The sequence below is a fragment of the Lepidochelys kempii genome, chromosome 12 (assembly GCF_965140285.1).
Source record: "Lepidochelys kempii isolate rLepKem1 chromosome 12, rLepKem1.hap1, whole genome shotgun sequence".
Taxonomy (NCBI): domain Eukaryota; kingdom Metazoa; phylum Chordata; order Testudines; family Cheloniidae; genus Lepidochelys; species Lepidochelys kempii.
This window is the reverse complement of record NC_136391.1, coordinates 10266296-10288350: the sequence shown is the minus strand read 5'-3', so window position 1 is coordinate 10288350 and position 22055 is coordinate 10266296. Positions and strand designations below refer to the sequence as shown.

General features: G+C 46.5%; 1 protein-coding gene across 9 annotated transcripts in view; it reads left to right on the top strand.

The window, feature by feature from the left end:
• The window catches only part of NECAB2 (N-terminal EF-hand calcium binding protein 2), a 368324-nt gene that overhangs the window by 56853 nt on the left and 289416 nt on the right, over nucleotides 1-22055 (top strand). Inside the window, exon 1 of one of the 9 annotated variants that reach the window (XM_073307519.1) lies at nucleotides 4499-4840. The exons of 7 other annotated variants lie outside the window; for them this stretch is intronic. In XM_073307519.1, coding sequence (XP_073163620.1) covers nucleotides 4616-4840 — 225 coding nt within the window. In that variant the 5' untranslated portion in view covers nucleotides 4499-4615. Of the gene's footprint in view, nucleotides 1-4498; nucleotides 4841-22055 lie in introns of those variants that run through there. One more of the 9 variants, XM_073307527.1, reaches the window with a different exon arrangement.

The window sequence follows — 22055 nt, the reverse complement described above, 5'->3', positions numbered from 1 at the left end:
TCTCCACTAACAAGGAGGGTTGGATTTGACCAAATAGATCTTTTCATGCTCCAACTTCCATAATCTACTCTCCACTCCACCCAGAATGGGCAATGCAGCCAATTGAATTCCATACCACAGCTATTTTCTATGGGAGATATTCACTGCTTTGGAGAGTGCCAGGAGAAGGCCTGTGCATCACTTAAGTCCCATTTAAGCCTTGTGCAAAGAAAGTTTAAGATATAAACCTTATGCCTTATCTTATGGTCTCTTTGCTATAAGGCTCAGGTAGGCTGTAGGTGGTGGTGTGTCGGCCTCGTGCTGGTCCTCTCAGAGGAATGAATTTCACCATAAGTGAACACAGCCCAGTTAGCACACTGCATGCAGTTTCAATAAACCACCATAAAATCCCTGCAGCTTTTCAACTTTTTAATTAATTTTGAGCTGCTGGGGAAAAAAGTAAATACTGCAGCAAAGTACTACCTAAATGAGGGGTAGTGAGGATGAAAGCAGTATCCCACTGCCAGCCTTTATGTGTGCTCTATTTATAAAACATTTTCAGAGCCCAGAGCCATTATATGCTTATTCCAGCAGAGAGAACTGAGCTCGCAATCACTTGTCTTCAAGCAGCAGCTGAGCACCTACGCTTCTGAAATGAAACAATAAAAAGTTTCTTCCTGGTTCACTCGAACAAGGAAAAGATGCAGCAAGAATGAAGTGGAGTTCTGCAAGTCTACACCTTGGATTTGCTCTTGGGTAGCTGCACTGGTGTAGATAAACGGTACAATCCTACACAGGAGCTCCCATTATAATAATAATAAAGGATAAGGGAGAGAAGGAAAGAGCAATTAATGTGCAGGTCTGATAGGACCTGTTGTGCAGAGGATGGATCGCTTGATGATTACCTGTTCTGTTCATTCCCTCTGAAGTAGCTGGCATTGGTCACTGTCAGAAAACAGGATACTGGTCCAGATGGACCCCCGTATGGCTGTTCTTATGGTATTTTGGACTATAACACACTGTGACTCTCTAAGTGGGTAGGGGTGCAGGGCTCAGCATAGAAGCTTAGCAATGAAATTTTTACCAAGGAACCCAATCTTGCTCCTCACTAAAGTCCAAGACAGCTGCCGTCTACTTCAGTGGGAGCCTGACTTTAACATAAGGATTAAGGTTGCACTGACGACCGCCTGGAGGATGGCTAGCCAAGTACCTTCAGAGAAAGTTCGGCATGTTCATATTATCCTAGTTGCTTAAGGCCAGTGGTTCCAAACAATGGTTCCAAAATCGTGCTCTATGGACCACTAATGCTCTGCACTCCTTGGTGGTTTATGGAGAACTGGTTAGTCATATACTGCTGGGTGGCTTCTTTCCTTCCAGCTATGAAGTTGCATTACAGCTGTTTAAAAATACACACTTTCCTAATATTACTCTTCCACGCAAGCAACTGCAGTAGCTGCCACAAGTGTTTGATGTAGGTGGTCCCTGCATATACAAACTGGAGGGGAGGTGGTCCATGCTATGGAAAAGCATGACATTTCTATTAAGATGTGGTCCATGCTATTAAAAGGTTTTGGAGCTCCCCAGTCTTAGAGGATCATGAAGCAAAGCCTAGCTCTGTCTCAACTCAGCCAGCTACAAGCAAGATATCTTGTAACATGGAAGGAGGTAGCCTTGAGGACACCATTAATATTTAAAATATATATGCATATTTATATGGTTTATGTATATCTATAATGCCAGATCATTTTGAAACTGCATATTGACGTACTATTAACCAAATAAAACAAAGTTCACTGGAATTGACATCAAAACACAGTCTGGGTCAGTACACAAAGCAGCACAAACAATACACTTCTAATTAGAGATGACTCCCTGAGGTCTACTTTGAGAGGGTCTGGATCTGCACTTTGCTGCTTGGCTCTATCTCTAGTCTTAATTTTCTCCATTATTGTCCTTCCAATTTGTGTGTATTTTGTGTGTGTGCAGAGAGTGCTCAGAGGGAAGATAAAGTGGGTTATGGCACTTTGACACAAGGATTTATAAATATGATAAATAATACTCTTGGTCTGTGGATGTAAATGGCACAAAGCATGTCTTTTTACAAGATGAATTATAGGATTAGGAATATTTGTCTAGTTGAGCCATGCAGTTAGTTCAGCAGCTCTAGAAAGAGCCAAGTGGAATCAGCTGGCTGGTTTTGTGAGGGCTTTTGGTGGGGTGGTGGAGGTAGGTTGTATTCTGGGCTGTCCTACATAAGCAGGGGTTCAAATTTTTGGTCTGACATGGTAATGATGGTGTGATAAGTGAAGGGGGGAGGGTAGCTCCCTTTTATGGATACCCAGCCAGCCTGTTATCTATAAAGACCCTCTTGGTGGCTGTTCTCTGCTTGCTTTACCTGTAAAGGGCTAACAAAGTCCCCCCAGGTAAAGGAAAGGGAGTGGGCACCTGACCAAAAGAGACAATGGGAAGGCTAGAACTTTTTAAAATGGGGAAAAAACTTCCCCTTTGTGTCTGTTGTTGGATTTTTGGTGTCCTAAGAGGTTTGTGTGTATGTTGTTTGTTTAGCTGGTGGCAATAGCTAATTTCCTTTGTTTTCTTTCTCAGCTCTTCCCTGGAAGGGAGGGTGTGAGTGAAAGGGCTTGAGGGCACCCTACAGCAAGGAATTCCCAAGTGTGCCTTCCTGGGTTCCAAAAAAAGCAGTTTTGCATTTGGGTGATGGCAGTGTTTACCAAGCCAAGGTCAGAGAAAAGCTGCAACCTTGGGAGTTTAATACAAGCCTGGAGTGTCAAATATTAATTTTTAAAAATCCTTGCGGGCCCCCACCTTCTGCACTCAAAGTGCCAGAGTGGGGAATCAGCCTTGACAGATGGAGACCAAGTAGAGGCATTTCCAGCAGCTTGTGCGTGAGAGAGGTTCTAGCTTCATCGGCAGCCAAGCAACCAAAATGGGCCAAATGTGAGTGGCATTGTGATCCTGTGTGCCAGGTCACACCATCATTCATTCCAATTTGGTCCTGACATGAGTCAGGACCGGTGGGTTCCAATCCTTGTAGTGGAAGAGGAGTGGGGTCTAGTGATTAGAGCTGGGAGCCGGGACTCCTGGGTTCTAACCCTGGTTGTGGAAGGGGAGTGGGAGTGATTGGAGCTGGGAGCCTGGACTCCTGGGTTCTAACCCTGGTTATGGAAGGGGAGTGGGAGAGATTGGAGCTGGGAGCCAGGACTCCTGGGTTCTAACCCTGGTTGTGGAAGGGGAGTGGGAGAGATTGGAGCTGGGAGCCGGGACTCCTGGGTTCTAACCCTGGTTGTGGCAGGGGAGTGGGGTCTAGTGATGGGAGCCGGGACTCCTGGGTTCTAACCCTGGTTGTGGAAGGGGAGTGGGAGAGATTGGAGCTGGGAGCCGGGACTCCTGGGTTCTAACCCTGGTTGTGGAAGGGGAGTGGGGTCTAGTGATGGGAGCCGGGACTCCTGGGTTCTAACCCTGGTTGTGGAAGGGGAGTGGGAGAGATTGGAGCTGGGAGCCTGGACTCCTGGGTTCTAACCCTGGTTATGGAAGGGGAGTGGGAGAGATTGGAGCTGGGAGCCAGGACTCCTGGGTTCTAACCCTGGTTGTGGCAGGGGAGTGGGGTCTAGTGATGGGAGCCGGGACTCCTGGGTTCTAACCCTGGTTGTGGAAGGGGAGTGGGAGAGATTGGAGCTGGGAGCCTGGACTCCTGGGTTCTAACCCTGGTTATGGAAGGGGAGTGGGAGAGATTGGAGCTGGGAGCCAGGACTCCTGGGTTCTAACCCTGGTTGTGGAAGGGGAGTGGGGTCTAGTGATGGGAGCCGGGACTCCTGGGTTCTAACCCTGGTTGTGGAAGGGGAGTGGGAGAGATTGGAGCTGGGAGCCTGGACTCCTGGGTTCTAACCCTGGTTATGGAAGGGGAGTGGGAGAGATTGGAGCTGGGAGCCAGGACTCCTGGGTTCTAACCCTGGTTGTGGAAGGGGAGTGGGAGAGATTGGAGCTGGGAGCCAGGACTCCTGGGTTCTAACCCTGGTTGTGGAAGGGGAGTGGGAGAGATTGGAGCTGGGAGCCAGGACTCCTGGGTTCTAACCCTGGTTGTGGAAGGGGAGTGGGAGAGATTGGAGCTGGGAGCCTGGACTCCTGGGTTCTAACCCTGGTTGTGGCAGGGGAGTGGGGTCTAGTGATGGGAGCCGGGACTCCTGGGTTCTAACCCTGGTTGTGGCAGGGGAGTGGGGTCTAGTGATGGGAGCCGGGACTCCTGGGTTCTAACCCTGGTTGTGGAAGGGGAGTGGGAGAGATTGGAGCTGGGAGCCGGGACTCCTGGGTTCTAACCCTGGTTGTGGCAGAGGAGTGGGGTCTAGTGATGGGAGCTGGGAGCCGGGACTCTTGGGTTCTAACGGAGTGGGGTTTAGCAGGAGCTGGGGGGCTGTGAGCAGAGGGCTGCATCGTTTATTATTTAGCACAAAGCCGCTTCCCCCCACCCCCGTGTGGCCCCTTGGATCCGCCCCTGGCTGCTCCCCTCCCGTGAGAGTGTGCAGGGTGGGGTTTGCAGCGGTGCCAGCGAGCAGCTGTCAGGGGTGATGCAGCCTGTGTGGGAGGGAATACCCCCGGCTCCAGCATGAGGACTGTGTGAAAGATGTGTGAGCAGGCAGCGCGCTATTGCAGGGAGAGCGTCCACAAGATCCTCCACAAACAGCAGCCGCAGATCAGGGGACTGGACGGGCTGCTCCGCTGGATAGTCACCAAGATGAGCGACAAGAGCATCCTCTCCGACAGGGAGCTCCTGCAGGAGGGGCCGGCAGGCGCCGGCCAGGGCTTCTTCCCCGCGGGGCAGCGGAAAGGCACCTCGGTGATCCTGGATGTGAGTCCGAAGCCCCTGCCCGCGGGGCGCGCTGCGGGGACGGGGCTCGGGGGGAGCGGCGGCGCTCGGGGCTCCCAGGTGCTGCACGAGCGGCTTGTGCGACCCTCGCCCGGCCCCGGGACTGGTGCAAAGCGCCGCAGAAGTGAGGGCGCTGCGAGTCGCACCCGCGCGCACCCCCCCCCCCCGGCCCCGCTTTGCATGGCCCCGCTGCCTCCTCATGACCCCACTTCTCCGGCTCTGCCTCAGCCCGCGCCGGGGCCGCGCCCCCGAGCCGGCCGGGCAGGGAGCCCCCGGGCAGCGGCGGGGTTTTGCAGCCTAGGCAAAGAGCAGCTGGAGGCGGGGGGAGGCTCTTGCGGGGTCCCTGCGCCCTAACACAGCGGCACGTCAGCTCGGGCGAGAGGGGCCCCCGGGCTGCGCCGCTTTCAGCGCCCGGGAGAGCTCGGGTTTACAAAGGCGCAAGCTGCGGGGCGAGCTGGGTCGGTCTTTCCTCGCAGGGGATCTGCATCTCCCAGGGGGAAGGCAGTGGGGGAGCGCGGGGGGGGGTCCCTAGAAGCGGCCACGTGAGTGTTTTGGGCAGCCGGGGCCCGGGGCTTCAGGGCAGCTTCTGGGAGCTCCCTTCCCTGCTGTCAGGTTCGTGCCGGGTGTTGCAGCTGAGCCATTGGGAGAAGCGGGAACCCCCCCCCCCCCGCCACCCCCCCGGGGACTGTGTCCATAAGAGCATTCGGTGCCCAAGCCAGGGCAGGCTGAGCCGAAAGAACCTCCTCATGCGCCTTGATTTGGTAGCAGTGTCCCCCGCCCCCCTTGTGTGCTGGCGGCTTTCCTCTGAAACGCACGTGCTGCCCTCTTCTGAACTTGAAAAGTATCTGGCGTGTCTGTGTGGATCAATAGTGCCGGGAGAGATGGGAGCCAGAAAGGGCGATATCTATACGGACCGTCCATTTAGATGAATATTTTTAAGACAAACATCTGCTGCACGGTTTGAGAGTAGATTAAATGGGCTTGTTTGCGCTTCAAAACCCGCTGTTTTCTAGCTACATTTTATCCATGCGGTTGGCTAGGTTTCAGTCAGTGGAAAGCAAATGGGACTTTAACAACACTGAAGCATAGGACTAGTTACGGTGTTCCTAAACCTGGCTTGACATGCTGATTGAGTGGTGTGATGCAGTTCCACTTTGATTGCGGGAAATGAGATCTCTCTTAATGTACAAGTGAATGGTAGGTGTTCTGTGATGATTGCCCAATAGCTATTCACACCCAATCTGTATTGAGGTTAAATAAAAAATAAAACACAGTAAATGATATTATTTCTGGCACATTTCCGTAGGTGAAAGTGTAAAACAGTGGCTCTCCACCAGGGTACCCGTGCCCCTGCGGATACACAGAGGTCTTCCAGGGGGCACATCAACTCTTCTAGATATTTGCCTAATTTTACAACAGGCTACATAAAAAGCCCTAGCAAAGTCAGTACAAACTAAAATTTCATATAATGATTGGTTTATACTGCTCTGTGTACTATACATTGAAAGTACAATACTTCTATTCCAATTGATTTCTTTTATAATTATATGGTACCAATGAGAAATACTGAAAAATTGCTTGGCAGTGTGTTGTGGCACATTTTTGTACGTTTGTCAGATTTTGGAAGCAAGTAGTTTTTAAGTGAGGTGAAACTTTATGATACACAAGACAAATCAGGTCCCTGAAAGGGGTACGGTCGTCTGGAAAGGCTGAGAGCCACTGCTGTAAAGTGGACATTTTTTGAACATTAAGCCTTTACAACTTTTCTTGATAGTATCTTCACCAAAAATTTAGAACCCTCTGAAGAGTAGTGAAAAGAATCCCTAAGGACAGCTATGCAATAGCTTGCACTGAGCTGTCTTTAGGGCATGCAAGTGATTTGTAACTTTTATGTCAATATTATTAAGGAATGTGTGTTTAATACTTTATATTATTTACAGTTGGTTGTTTTAGTAAATTCTTTGCATTTAGATGGAATTAAAAGAGAACAAAGTTGGGGGGGAAGAAACAAACTCTAGCACTGGCAACTCCTGAAGAAACTATAGTGCAAACTGTTATAATTACATATTCGCTCAGACAGTGGCATCTAACAATTAAAAATATACACATCAGTTTTGCGGTCTTCCATCTTTAAGAAAACAAAACCAAAAAACTGTAGTTCTCATAAAAAAAATTAGCTACTGATGGCACTAGCTGGAGTCTGTTAATATCCCTAAGTCCAACCAGCATTATTTCTTCTATACTAGTCCTTAGATTTCCTGACAAATCTTGTTGAATCATGCTGGAATCTATGGTAGGCATTGGCACCTGCTAAAGACCCCAAAACTCATTTCATTTGTGATCTAAGCCCAATTCTGGGCTCAGACCGGAAGAGGTGATGGGTTTATGAATTAACTAGTTCTGCCAAATTGAGCTTCTTCAGATTGTCTTTGGCCCAACTAATACAATTAAATGTTGCTCCCAATCTAAATATTTTGGTGGGAAGAGACATGCTGCTGTTTAGAAATAATTGATGCATAATGGAGACATTGAAAGAGCCTAAGTAACTAATGTGTTTTCTTGGATCTGACTCTTGCTTTACCTACTGAAGGTTTAACCAAAGATGGTTGGAACCTGAGTTGCCAACATAGATGATACAGTTGTGCAAACAACAACAATTTTTGGCCTGGCCAGGTGCTCAATAGGTGGAAGATATTTTTATAGTGTAAAACAGCCATATTAGTGTTAAGCTCCGTTCAACATGCCAGAATTTTTTTGAAAATAGGAAAAGGAGAGATTGATATGAGAAAATGTGAAGTATAAACTTGAAAATTATGTAACCACGGGGAAATGAAACAAACTATAATGCACACCACATTAATCTGTATCTGAATCATTCCTTTGTTTTCCAGTTAGATTGTTAAAGATCTTTTTTTTTTTTTTGCATTATCTCTTATGGGTTGGAAGTAGAATTGGGTGAATGCTGCAAAAATAATTTGAGAATTTTGTGGTTCTCTAAAAGTTTGCTTTACCTTTATTATTTATAACTACAGCAAGAGCTTGAACTGAGATTGTGACTCTGCTGTCTTAGGCTCTTTATAAACACCTGCTGAGACAGTTGCCAAAGTGCTTACAATCTAGATAAGAGAGACAAAGGGTGGGAGAAAGGAAGTATTATCCCCATTTTACAGATCTGGAATTTAAGGCATAATGAGAGACTTGCCCAAAAAGTCTGTGGCAGAGCTGGGAATGCAATTTAGGGCTCCAGATTCCTTTTCCAATGCCCTAATCACAAGACCGTCCTTCCTCTCAACAGTTTATGGGCAGACATGCCAAACCTGTGGGGAAAAATGCAGAAATTGGGCTTGTTTTTGGCTTAATTGGCTTATGAGTTGCTTGTTGAATAGTTTTTGGCTTGTAGCTTGTGTGCTGCTTTTTTTTTTTTTTTTTTGGATTGGCTCCCGGCAAGCAGGGGTAAGGGGCAGCAAGCAGGGACTGGTGGGGTGGGGGAGAGAGTCAGGGGTGCATAGTGGGCCCACCAAAATCCCAGACTGCACGCCGGGGGGATTTAGTCACATAGAGTGTTGAGGTTCTTAGGGATTGGCTTGTTTTGGCCTTGTTTTGAAATTGGGATTATCTTGATTTTAGGCTTATTGTGAAAGTCGGGGTGCCTATTTACTGCGTGAAAGTTGCCAACTGTGTTACGTCGTTGCTTTCCATGAACTTTTACTCTCAAAAATGTTTGCTAAAAGCAAATTTAGGATCACTCTCTCAAATTCTCATGGAAGAAACTTATTCTCTTTCCATGAGCATTAGCACCAGAAACCTGAATGAGTTCCATTAATCCATTCAGGGAATAAAATATACCATGTGACTTATTTGACTAGTCACAACTAAGCAGTTTGAATTCTGGAGAGAAAGCTGTAGAATAAATGATCTGTGAAAAATTTAATCAAATATATTTGAATACCAAATCCAAGCAAATCACAGCCTGTTCACAGGCAGTTTAACATTCAGAAGAAGGTTAAATTTGTTTAAATTGTTGGTTATGAATTAGTCACTCAGCTCGAATGCCTGTTCTGAAACTTACAAACTATCTATGTTACTTATTTCCATTATCTTAATTCTTTCTCTTGCTCTAAATTTCCTTTGACTCATGCATCCCTAATACCTTTTCTTCAAGTTCAGAACAACTATCTAGGCATTTAAGAAAGAGATACTGTACAGACAGCAGAATCAAAAATGCATGTGCAGAATACCTTCCGCACAGCATGGTGTTGGATTTTAGATTTTCTTGCATGATTATTTGAATGAATCTACACATTTAACTTTTTACTGTACACATTCACTGGACAATGACTTAAGAAAAGCCCCTGCCTAGAGTATGATAGATGATACAATACCAATTTGGAAGCTGATATGATTTGTTGGCCTTGGTGGAAGGTCCCTACATAGCTATCCTTGTTAACTGGTTTGTTACCCACTAAAGGCCTCTTTGCTGTGCCAGAGTGACAGGAGTCCTGTAAAGACAATGGGGTAGATAGGGAAGGGGAGAGGTAGGGATTGGTAAGTAACAGACAATGGTCCTTTGGTGTGATTAATGAAAAACATTGATGAGTTCTTAAGAAAGTGCTCATCCACAACAGAATAGCATCTCTTGGTCGGACCTTGAGGGTCAAGGAAGGATAAAATGGAGAAGGTAGGATGGGTGAGATCTCATAATCTCCAGGGACACGAGAAACATCATTTAGGGACAGAAACTACTCTGAGTCTAAATTTTCCTTGCAGTATTTTTCTGTGTCTTGCACTGGTCTGCAAACAGGCTCATGTACATTCTTTTGGGTGAGTAAAATAGACGATAAATAATGTTTAAAGGTGCAGTTTAAGATTCTGGTGTTCCCGGTGTTAAAATATAACACGTAAAATTGCAGACTAGCTTTTCTGAACCCTATCAATAAATGAATGGAGAATATCTTTAAACACTGGGCACTTCCCAGCATAAATGGGGTTTTAAAATAATGATTGATAGGTTATAGTAGTGGCTGAAATTAACACTGAAACAAAGCTATCTTTGAATAATTCATATTAATAGCATAGCTTCATTCATAGATAACAGCAACAAAAGGCTATAATCAAGATTAAACTGTAGGCAGGTGAGTCCCATTGGTTGAAATACACAGGGTCAGATTTTGATAGGCACCCATCTCCTATCTGGCATCCCATTACATGTCCATTTTTCGAAAGTGCTCAGCCAGGTTTCAGAAAAGCTCAGCATCCAAAATATTGAGCCCTTTCGAGAATCTGGCCCAGGAGGCGCATTGACTAGCGGAACACGTTCCTCTCCTTTCTCTAACACTTCTGATTAGGGGTTGTTGCTCTTCATTCTCCATCCATATTTCCCAGCTCTTTAATCTACCCTGTGGCCAAATTCTACCCTAGATGACACCTCCACGACTCCTTTTATTGATTTAAATGAGGCTGCCTGGATGTAACTTTGGGAAGAATTTGGCTTGGGTCTGGCAGTGACTTCCCAAATCTAGAATAAAGAACCAACATGTTTAGTAATTCTCTCTCCCTTTGTCTCTATTCTACCTCTAGCTAGTAAAACAATCACATTTCCAATAGTTTCTTCTTACTCCCCTTTTGCCTTACTCCGTTCCCCTCTCCTATTTTTAATGTATTCATTCTTTCTCTCCTCCTCTCCCTTTCGCCCGTGTACCTCTGCTCATTTCTCTCTGAGAATGAAAAATGGAAGACTGGAAATGACCCTTCTCCCTCAATCTCCACTTCTAAAATCTAAAAGCTTTCCAGTATCTCAGAACGCCCTGACCTCTAGAGTGTTAATATGACTCCAGTGGGGAGCAGAGGTTTGCTAAAGACTGGGCACAATATAGATATTTAAGTATTGCTCAACTGCAGGGCCAGTTTTGTGCCCTGTAGAAATGACTTGCTGATCTCTGGCTAGTTCCTGGTTTACATCTTCCTGCATCACATTTGTCTTGGCTTTCTGGTTAGCTTTCTCGGCAGAGGCCAAGAACTAAAGGGACCTAGAGATCCCACAAGGTCAGAGTAGAAGTTCCAGGCTGGAACACTGTGCTGTATGTATATTGGGATGCGGAGAGGAGAGAGAGCTTGCATTGCGTTCTGTGCAGTAGTAAAAGGCCATCAGACCTAGTACTATAATATTAAAGTAGAAATGAGAGTGCTCCACTGAACAATACAGAAGTTTGACTCCTCTGTATCCTGTCTGAAATTCAGTAAGGCTTCCAAAGCATGATCTAGCCACATGTGGTGACAGCTCCCTTTGAAAATCAATAGGAAGGGTGAAATAGAAATGATCCCTTTCTCCAGCATATCCCCAGCTTTGGTAAAATATTGCCATGGCAAGCTAACATTTTACACTGGCAAGTCAGTGAAGTTTGGAGCCGAAGTAGAGATGCTGTTAAACCATAGATATCTATGGGAATATTACATCCAACAAATCTTTGTGTAGAAGTGGCTTCTTGAAACGTGCACTCCTGTCCAGCTGTTATGAAATTGTGCCTTTTGAAGTGTTACTTAGATCCTTGCTGAAGGCATAGGTTGCCTCCCTTCCTCCTACACATCCTCCTCTCCTAAGAAAGAAAGAAAAGAGGAGGATAGCATCCTGTGTAATCCAGCTATTAACATCCCTTTGGCAGATGCTCGTTCCTTTGATTTAGCTTTGCCATGTTAGCACCATATCTCTCTCTACTAATAGCACTCCTTGATACTTATCCTGTAAGATGCACACCCACTCAATACTTCAACAAGTATGAAGGAGACAGAGTTCATAGGTACTTACATTGCTCAGAAGACAACCAGAACTGATTGCAGTGGGAGCAAGAAAGATCTTTTAAAGACCACAGTGGGTAGAAAGTGTCTGTAACTGTATTCATGTAGAAAAACAAATGAGTGAATGCAAAAGAGTGTAAGAATTTCTTTAAGAAGCAAGCAATTGATTGAAGAGACTAGAGGCCAGATTCCTAACCCTACTAAACCCCTTTGTGCTACTCTGGCTTAATTGGCTTTCTGAAGGTACCCCTGGCATGGGGCTCATAGCGGCATGGCTATCCTTGGCTGCCAGAAGCCATCAACATCCAGATGGGACTTAGAGCAGCCCTGAGCCTGCCTTCAGTTGCACCAAAGGCCAAACTTGCCTTTGGCTGGCTCCAAATCATGGTGTACCATCCACCTTTTTATGTCTGCCCTGAGTCCAGGAGTGATCACATACATGTGAAGATCTCATCATCTATCTCTGAAATGTAGCTACTGCCCACCTCTTGTAGCCTTAAAATTCCACCTTTCCTTCAAAGGATGTCCTGCCTTAGTGCATGAATTCCATTGATTAACAGTGAATTCCTGTAGAAAACACACTTCCATCCTGAAGGAAAGGTGTCTATTTTATGGTCCAGGATTGTCTAATAACCAGGTGAAACTGCGAGGGGAATATAAGTAAGCAGGGGATAAATACTGAAATAAGAACTTGGCCAGGACACCTTGGTTTGCAAGCGTGGAAGAAAACGATCTCCACTTTCAGGTTGGAAGCAACAAAATTAAAGACAGCTTTATTTGAGCAATTGCAAGCGAAGAATACAGCTGGCAGAGAGCATCTCTGCCTCAGTTTCTCCAAAGTACAAGCCAAATTACACAAACATTTATACCTCTTTGTGACATGCATTAATTAAAAAATCTGCATTTTATTTAGGCTATTTACTATTTATTTCAGAATTTTCTTACTTTGTTTTTTTAAAACATCGTTAAATTAAGGCTAGATCACACTAACTATTCTGCTGTTTCCCACTTGCTTCTACCGTGAGCCCTGCTTCTACAGGTCTTGCAATATTAGGCTAAAACTTAGCTCAACAGTTGCTCACTCTATAAAACTTAAATGGCTGCACTTAATCCCTCTCTTTCTTTCCCTGCTTCCACACAAGCCACAGTCTTGTGAAAAGTAGGATTTTTCAATAGGATAAGATCTGCAATGACTTAGGGTCTGTCTACACTGCAGCTGGAAGCATGCTTCCCCGCGCAAGTAGACAGATGTGCTACCTCTTTAGCAGTGTAGTCAGGGGTGGTGGCTGAGGCTAGCAGCCTGAATACAGACCTAGGGAGTCCTTTGTGCTCAGGTGGCTAGCCTGACGTGCCACCCGTGCTACCCATGGCTGCACTGATATTTTTAGTGCGCTCGCTCTGCTTGAGCTAGTGTCTGTCTACTCGCATGGGGAAGCACGCTCCCAGCTGCAGTGTAGATGTTCCCTTAGTAGTTTGATCTGAAAAACAGCATCTCCCCAGACCAGAGCCCCTATTGCCAGGTGGGACAATACTTCAGCACTCCGAGGAAAACGTGCTATGTACTGAATCACCACCTCTCGGGTTGATGTTGGCCACCCATCTGAGCACTGACCATGTCCACCTGTGCTTAACTCGCGAGAGCTGATGATGGTGGCATAGCCCAAAGTGGTGTGGCTGCAGGTACTTAGATTGTTTTATTGTTTTGTATTAATCATGGAAGGAGCATCATCCCTCCCTGCCGTCATGAGACAGGCATTTACTAATGGTGGTCACGGCTGGGGAGCGAAGGGAAGATTTACTTTGACACACCTGATGTAAGAACAGAAACCTCATGGTGCCAGTCTCCATGGATCTGATGGGGAGTCAGGACTCATTTTGTAGGAGAGCCTGGGAAAGGCCTTGTCAGTATCATGTGTGTAGAGGAATTTAGGAATACAGACAACTATTGATCAGACTTTTTTATATAACGGAACATTTTTATTTTCCTTTGCCCTCTTCCCTAGAGTCTCCTCCTTCAGCAGGCTTTGTCACACCTTGCTAATCCTTCTATTGGCAGCACCGGAAATGAAAACTGCTGTTGAATCTTGGTTTGGGGTTTTTTTTTTTAAACCCCATCATATTAACCTGCTGCAGGAATAATAATAAACCCTACATGAAGTATAACAATTCTTTGACTTAAGGAAATGATTGTGGGAAATGAGTGAAATTGCCAAGAAAACCACAATTAAGCAGCCTCCAGAGTTGCAGATTTGCATCTGAGAGCTTTGAGGACATCCTAGGAAGCGTTGAGCATTTAGATTATAAAACCCAGATTTTTCAAGGTTTTTAGTATTGTAGCTGTTTTAAACTGCTTGGGGGCAAATTAAATGAGTGTTTTCAAAAAAATCTGTCATCCCAAATATTATTTTAAGCAGCAGCTTCACCCATGTTAACAACAACGAAAACCCCATTTCATTTCTGTTTCACCTGTGATTTTTTTGTCAGTCTTTACTTCAAAGGCTAATTTTATTACAAAATAGCGTTTGTTCTCAGTTAATTGCTAAAATGGACTAGTGCCCCATTAGTATGTGGAAACAATTAGCTGGCCATGTTTATCTCTTGTGTTACTCCCCTGAAGTCAGTGGGTTTACATAATGGATTAACTTGGCCAACATTTTGAAAAAGGTGTGTGTCTAATACATTTAGAAATGTGGATGAGAAGCGTGCACTGGAGGTGGTAAGGACAGTATTTTTGGTTCAGGGGTAATCTGCTGTTTACTTCTTGAAGATGGTAGGTGAGCCTGACAATCAGAGAATTAGAGGTGATGGGATGGAAAGGACATTCCTCGTCATCTGGGTCCATGCCTAAGTAGTAGTGCAAGATTGTGTGCTGTGCAGAGCTCCCAGTGGTCAAATGTCTCCTCAGTCAGCGAGGTGAAGCTAATGTGGGTTGCGTGTCTGGTATTAAGGGCAGAATTTATTCATTAATATTTAATCTCCTCTAGTCTTTGTGACCTCCAATGCAGTTGTCTTGACTAAGTCTCGGTGACTTCACTGCCAAATTAAAATGGCACAAACAATGTCGCTGCAAATCCAGAAAGATCACACGTTGGGGTAGATACAGTCCTGCATGTTGCAGGAACTGACACTGAGGGAAAGGAGCCAGACTTTTCCCGCTTCGTAATATTTCTGGTTGGGTTAGAGTTCAAAATGCTGCTCGGGCTGACGCTCAGACTTTTGGTACTGTGGGAGCTTTGTGTAAAGGGGTTAGAGCTGAGTCTTCTGATCTGTGTCTTCCAGCCTATGACTAGCAAGGGCAGCAGGGCTCAAATACCATCTATAAAAAGCTGCTCAGAGTTCCTCCTTGCATTTTGTGTTTCAGCCCTGCAGTTCTGCATTGAGTCGAATGAAGCACTCATCCCATCCTTGTCTCTTCCTAGGGCTGAATTAAGGCAATCTGGGGCCCTACGCACATCATGACACAGGCCCTCTTTTGGCTCCACCTCTGTCTCCTTGCCCTGGCCCATGTTTTTGGTGGTGGGGTCCTCCTCCCATCCCAGACAGACTGGGACAATCGCATATGGGCCCCTTCTCTCCTGAGGCTTGGCAGCAGGGCTCCTCTTCCTTTGGGAGCCGCAGAGGTGGCAGCCATGGTAGCCTTTCCCCCCAGAGAGGCAGAGGTGGCAGCGGGGCCCACACAGAGTTTACCCCAGCAGCTGCGCTGTACCTGCTTGGATGGCACTTCTCTCCTGTCACACACACTGTTGGGGTGGTGTCGAGGCATCCAGACCCGTGCATCTTGGAGTTAATACCCCTGTAGTCCTTCTGCAGCAGGGTTCCTCCCCTTCCCCGGGTCCGTGGGGGGCCAGTCCGCCTTACTACGTCTCTGGTCATCGTCTGTCGCCGCCCGGGGGAAGCCGATATCTGTTATCAGCCCTCTCCCGCTGGGCTGCAAGGACCCTGCCCTCCGTCACATCCTGTCCTTCTGCTGGCAGGTCCTTTTTTGTGCCCTATCATGGAGCCCTCTACTGGATGCATTACTCCTTGGGGGAGGCCCAGTGTTGCCTCTGCTGGGCAATGGGGCAAGTCCAGAGGGACTGCCCCCTGGCTCGGCATGAAGGGGCACCTGGGACCCCCAAGACCCAGGATGGCACTGGCCCTGCCATCATCGGTGACCCTGGTGGCCCAGCCTGGCCCCCATAGCTGCCCTTTCTTCTTCCTCCATCGATCCCGCTTGGGCCCTGGGGGCAGCCCCCCGTCGCACCCAGATGAGCAGGTGAGCCCTGCCGCCATTGTGTGTAGTCTGGTGGGGCCCACGGAGGAGAGGGCGGCAGGGCCATTGCCAGGCAAGGGAGAGGTCCCACCCCCGGGGGAGGTTTCCCTTTCCCCCGCTCTCCCCCTTTGCCTCCCAGAGCCCCAAGTTCATCACCCTTGCCCCCTGACCCCGCGCCTGCTGGCCAGCCCTCCACCTTGGAGGAGTGTGTATAGTTGGCTCCACCTCCTGTATATTCTGGTGCTCGTGCTCCACACGTTTCACTTCCTCACCCTTGTGTCCTGCCCTGATACCAAATGGTGGGACTATCTATCTATCACCTGTGGAGGGTGAGGAACCCCAGTGGGCCAGTCTCTATTCCCCCACGGCCTGCAGAGGATATCTGTTGGCGGCTCCTCCATGGAGCCATGAGCATGGGCGTGTAGCTGGTGCGGTTCACCCCCATCCCCGATGCCTGCCGCTTTTGCAGCGTGAGGGAGAACCTGGCACAGGCTTATCTCGAATGCGCCAGCTTGCAGCCCCTATTCCGGCTCCTCCAGAATCTCCGGTTGAGGTTGTGGCTGCACTTTCCCCCAAATCTGTTTATCTTCTCGCACCCTGTCCTTGGCCCCATGAAGTCGCGAGACCGCCTTGTCAGCCTCCTCCTGGCCCTGGCCAAAGTGGCCATCTTCATCACCGGCAGGAGGATGCTGGGGGGCGGGGTGTGCTCTGCGACTGTGGGGCCTGTTTCTGCTCCTCCCTAGTCTCACACATTCGGGCAGAATTCCTCTGGGTGGCATCCGCTGGCTCCCTAGGCAGCTTTGAGGGGTAGTAGGCACTGTCTGGGGTTCTCTGCTTGGTGTCCCCCTCTGGATCCCTAGTTTCGAACCTGTGACCGTCACTCCTGACCCTGTTGTTTATTAGTTGTCCCCTGCATTCAGTTGGTTCCTGGGTCCAGTGGTCCCTCCCGCAAGGCTGGGGGAAAGGCCTTTAGATGTGGGCACCCACCTCCCAGGATTTCCAATAAGGCCTCACTACAACCACACTGAGGTGAATGGGGCAGCTCATTGGTTACTCTCTTGTCGTATTGTTAAGCTCTTTCTTAACCACAAGGGCAAGGAACTTCCTGTTACAACTTATTAAATCTTAACTTCTGATATAATCCCATGACTCCAGGATCTGGGGCCCAGTGTGCAGGCCTGTAGCCTTAATCCACCCCAGTCCTCCTTTTTTGTAGCCATTTCCCTTCAGTCCTGTTCTCCATCTTGATTGTGTGTCTTCCTAACATTCTAGCCTGGGCCACTTTAACAGCTAATCCAGTTCCACTTTTGGTGACTACTGCAATCAGTGCTGATATAGTGAAGAATTTGCTTGCAATGATATAAGAATCGGAATTGCTGTGTTATGACTCTACAGAGGCACTTCAAAAGCAGTTCTGTACTATCAATATTTTCTGCAGTGTAGGATTTATGTTTAGTTTATAAAAATGAATGCATTTTCTAAAACCTTAACTCTATTTTGAATATAATTCCACAGAAAAGCTATAATGAGAATGAACAAATTAAATTAATGTCTATAACTAGTAAAGTTGTAATGTATATTAAATTTAAAACCCTAAATCATACAGCAAATAGGTATGTTACCCATAACTGAGGGTGAAATACATCCTGGTTTGGAGGGCCAGGGCAATACCCTTTCCACCACTTAAGCTCTGCAGTGGGGCTGCTGATGGAGCAGCTAAGTGAAGCACTTCCCTCTGTGGGCACCTAGCATGCTTGCTGTTTTGCATCCCCATAGGTTAGCATGGAGAGGGTTAATGGTGGATTTGTGTTTACCAGTAGCACTAATTTACTAGCCTTCACTCCAGTCTGCCGCCCAGGCTGTGCTGGGGCCAGGGGTCTGAATCGCCTCTGTCCCTTATTATACAGTTACTTGAGTGTGAGATGATCCCTCTGAGATGCTGGGGAAGGACGTGATGCTGGAGAAAAGAGGCCTGCTGGCTTCTACTTCTGGCTGTAATCCAGCCTTGCTATGTGGCTGTGGGTAACTCATCCAACTTCTGAGCCTCAGCTGAGCATGAAAACCTGGGACCAGAAACTAAGGTCCTGGTTCTGAAACCGGATCTGTACGCGGGAGCCTCTTTGCAGTCAGTTGGGGTTCCAGGCAGGCCAGTTGGGGTGGATACCATTGCAGTATTTGGCTATACCTCCTTTGTGCAGGAGTTGGGAGGCTTGCTTAGTTAATGTTTGTAAAGCTCTTTGAAACCCTTGGACTGTCAGTTGCACCAAATTCCATTCATGTGTGACTGAGTGTAACTTAGCCTTGTAAGTACAAAAGTGTTAGTTAAACCTCCAGGATGGGATTTGCACAGGGATTTTGGACGTCCGTTTCTTGTTGAAATCCATGAGGGCTGGGTGTCCAAGTGTTCTAGCTAGGTTTGAAAATTTCAGCCCTGATAGTCAATAGGTGCAAGGTGATGGGTTCAAATTTCCCTCCATCATCCTGCAGTCTAAATATATCCCTTTCAAAAGATGCCATATCTCTAACTCTGCCATCCTCTCCAAAATTCACAGCATGGTAACTAAAATAAGAGAATATTGTGGAGTTCCTTAAGAGTTTTGAAGCCATCCTTTTCCTGCAGCAGAGCGTATTTCACAGACCTTTATATAAGCAGGATTCTTGGCAGCACAGCTGAGTAATCATTGTGTTACTTGTGCCTTCATCACGATCTTGGTGTGCATTCCAGATGTTCGTACGTTGACTTGCTTGCTGTCTCTGTTTACCAAGCATTTTATCTTTAATTACAGTCTCTCTTGGAATTCCGGTCTATTTTTGTGTGGGTCCAATTAAATTGATATAGTAAGTCTTGCTTGCCAGTAATGACGGTGGCACAGCCTGATGCTGCTGAATAAATACATTCTAGTTGTATCATGGGTAGTGTCTTCCCCAGGTTCACCTGATTCTGATGAGAAGTAAGTTATCAACGTGGTGTGCTGGCCCACCAGCAAAAACTCCACATAGAAGAAACGCTTGCAGGTTTAGGGACTGAGAAGTTCCTTGGTCTGGTGTGTTACTCCCAAGTTTATTAAAGGCTTTGGCTGTTGATTCTTGATCTCTGTTTTGCGAAAGGAGACCCTCAGTGTTTGTTTGTTTTTTCCATTGGCCCTAATAGGAATCTTGCACATTGACCAAGGAGGAATTAGAGCTTTTTAATGAACAGTCTCTGCTCCGGTGACAAATTGCAAAACAAAAAGGAGGAAAGTTAATACATGCCCATGATCTGGGATCCTAGAAGTTCTGATGCTTGCCAACTTCTAGCAGGGCTATCCAACTTTGCCAGTTGTATATGATAGTGCATCATTTTTTCTAAAATTTTGCCACATGAGTGGCTCCTTAAGATTCGATCCATAATTCAGCATCCCCCCCCCCATTTATTTACGTTAACTCCTTCTGCTTCTTTGAGTAGCTTCCCTGTTGTTTGACTCAAGCTAGGACACATTTTGTGCTTCATCTGTTCTTGGCCATATTACTACTATATGATAAGGTCTGGTCTTCTATGATGGGATTTTTCCCCTAGATTATACTCTCAGTAATGCATTTCTCAGGGTAGTAAATTGGAGGAAAATCTTTTCTTGGTAGGATTTCAGTGAGATGAGAACTGAGCTCCCAAACAGCTCTTTACTTGTCCCAAAACATTGTTAAAAAGCTATATTTCTTACTGCCAATGATTTTCCCCCTCCGACCATCACACTTTGAGAGCAGAAGGTCTCCGCAAACACCTTAAATAGCTTTTACTGCTTCTGCATTCATATAGTGCCTTTGATTCAAAGCACCAGAGAACAATAACAGAAGGATGCAACAAGGAAACAAAAAATTTGCAGTAATCAGCATTTAAAACAAAAAGATAACATCTGCTGATCCTGTGCGAGAGTAAGAAGAAAAGAGGAAAGGAAAAACATTGCATACAGAGGCAGCATACCATGGGTATTGTTTATAGGGGTGTGCCCAATGGCCCTGTGAATGAACCTGTTCCAGTCAAACTGAGGACATTAAATGGGGCTCTCTTGATTTAGTCTTTTATTGTTTGTTGTGGGGCTCTGTGCTATAACCCAGATGCAAGGCAATGTTGTCCACTTAGCTACATTTTATAAACGAGTGGATTTACAAATAACTGCTTCCTGATTGACATGCCCTTGGCAGGCTGCCCACACATGGCCCAGTCCTGCAGACCTGAAGTCAGTGGGAACACTCAGGTGGGTAGGATTTTACCCTTATATTTTTCACTGTTCTCATTGGGCTCATGGGGAACACACAGGAATGGGAGCTGGAGTGGAGGAATTCTCAGACTTGCTCCTTGTGGAGATGTGTCTTCAATTCATTCCATCTGGGTGTAGGGTTTACCCCTCCCGTGGGACCATTTCCAAGGGTTCAATTGGTGTCTAGGTCCATTTACACAGAAACCCAGTGCCAGCTCTGTCCCCAATACACCCTCCCCACAACTGGCAGAACTGATGAAGTTTCAATAGCCAGCTGCTGTTCCAAGGTGCCCTGTGATGCAGTCTGCCAGGACTTCTCTGGGCCCTTCTGAAGGCCTTGTCACCCTGACAACCCCTGCTGAAGGAAAGCCCACTTGGATCAGGTTACCGACGTGACTTCATACTCCAGAGGCCTAGACGGGCCAGGCAGAGACACTGACCAATCGGGAGCCATCAGGCCAGTTAAGAAGACTTGTCTGCTTCTTCTCGGGGGCAGTGTGAGGTGTCACTGGATGGGGAGGAATTCCTCAGTGCTAGGCCAGAACCCCCAGGCCAGGCCAGGGCCTTGCCTTCAGCACTGCAACTAAGCACTTGAATTTGAGGTTTATGCTCTTTATTTAAAGTCCTAGACAGCCACATTTGGATTTATTTTTTTGATTTAACTGTTTAGAGACTGATGCCAAACTTACGCAAGGGCCACTATACTCCAAACAGGTGTCCAAAGCTATTGCACTAAGACAGAGAGCACCTGTATTACAATGCTTGGTCCCACAGGGGGCACCTCCACCTGCCACATGCTCCCTTTAAGAAGGATTGCGGGAGTGAAACTCTAATGCAGCCTGTATGCCTATCCAAATGGTATCTAAACCGTTTTGGGGTTGCAAAAGTGGGTAGCAAACTCTTGTGAACATGCCTATTTCCAGTATTCTCTGTGTGGTCAGGCTGGGGAGATTGCAAGAAGTGCCTTCTTTCAGTGTTTCATCACCGTTTTTTCCTGTCACTTCTAGAAACAGGAATAGCAGGAGAGGTGAAGGGTGAAGAGGTGAAGGGGAAGTTAGTTGAACTTTTGAACCTCTTAACAGCTTGGGTTTGGATTTGGGCTGTGTGTGAGTGAAGAGTTGGGTCCTTTGTTAATGCACACCCATTTGCCAATCACTACACTTGTCTTGGTGAATGGTCTCTGTGTGTGTGCATACCCCCCACCCCAGGTGTGTTATGTTCATTCCAGTGGCTGAACCTCAAAAGAGTAGCTATACTGAGGCTGAATGAACCCCACTGGGTCCAGCTGATGTTGGTTACACAAGTCAAGCCCTGCAGGATCTGTCTGTAGAGACTGGCAGTGGGCCAACCTCTGTTGTTTTCTCTTGAAGGTCTTGAGTTCTGAGGTTTGTTTGACTTTTCTAATGTGGGTCTGCTTGTATCAGAACTGGGGTGCTCATTCTTAAATATTATAAAATATTGAGTCATTTGTACAGTATCCATTTTGAGCCTTATATAGGATAGGTGATACCCTAGGTAGAACATTGATTTAATGTTACTTAATTAAATAGTATTCATTTAAGTAACACATTGTGCAGTTCAGTTTGCCTCCTGGGTTCCTTCTTTCATGCAGCATTTTCTCCTTTGATTTTTTTGAATGAATTTATGACCCAGAAAATAAGACTTCATTTTATGACTGACTCCGAGCTGCCTGCTGCAGCTTTTATTCCCTCCATAATAAAATCCTTCTTTTGTTTAGCCAAATTCTCCTTTCTAGCCCAAAATAATGGGCTCAGGCTTGGAGAGGAGATGATAATGATGATGATTTCCCTTTTCACACGGAACATGTGAATTTTGCAGCAATATATGGGAAAACCTGTGCTAACAGTTATTTGTCTCAGTTACCTATCAAATCCCAGTCTTCACAAGAGTTCCTCGT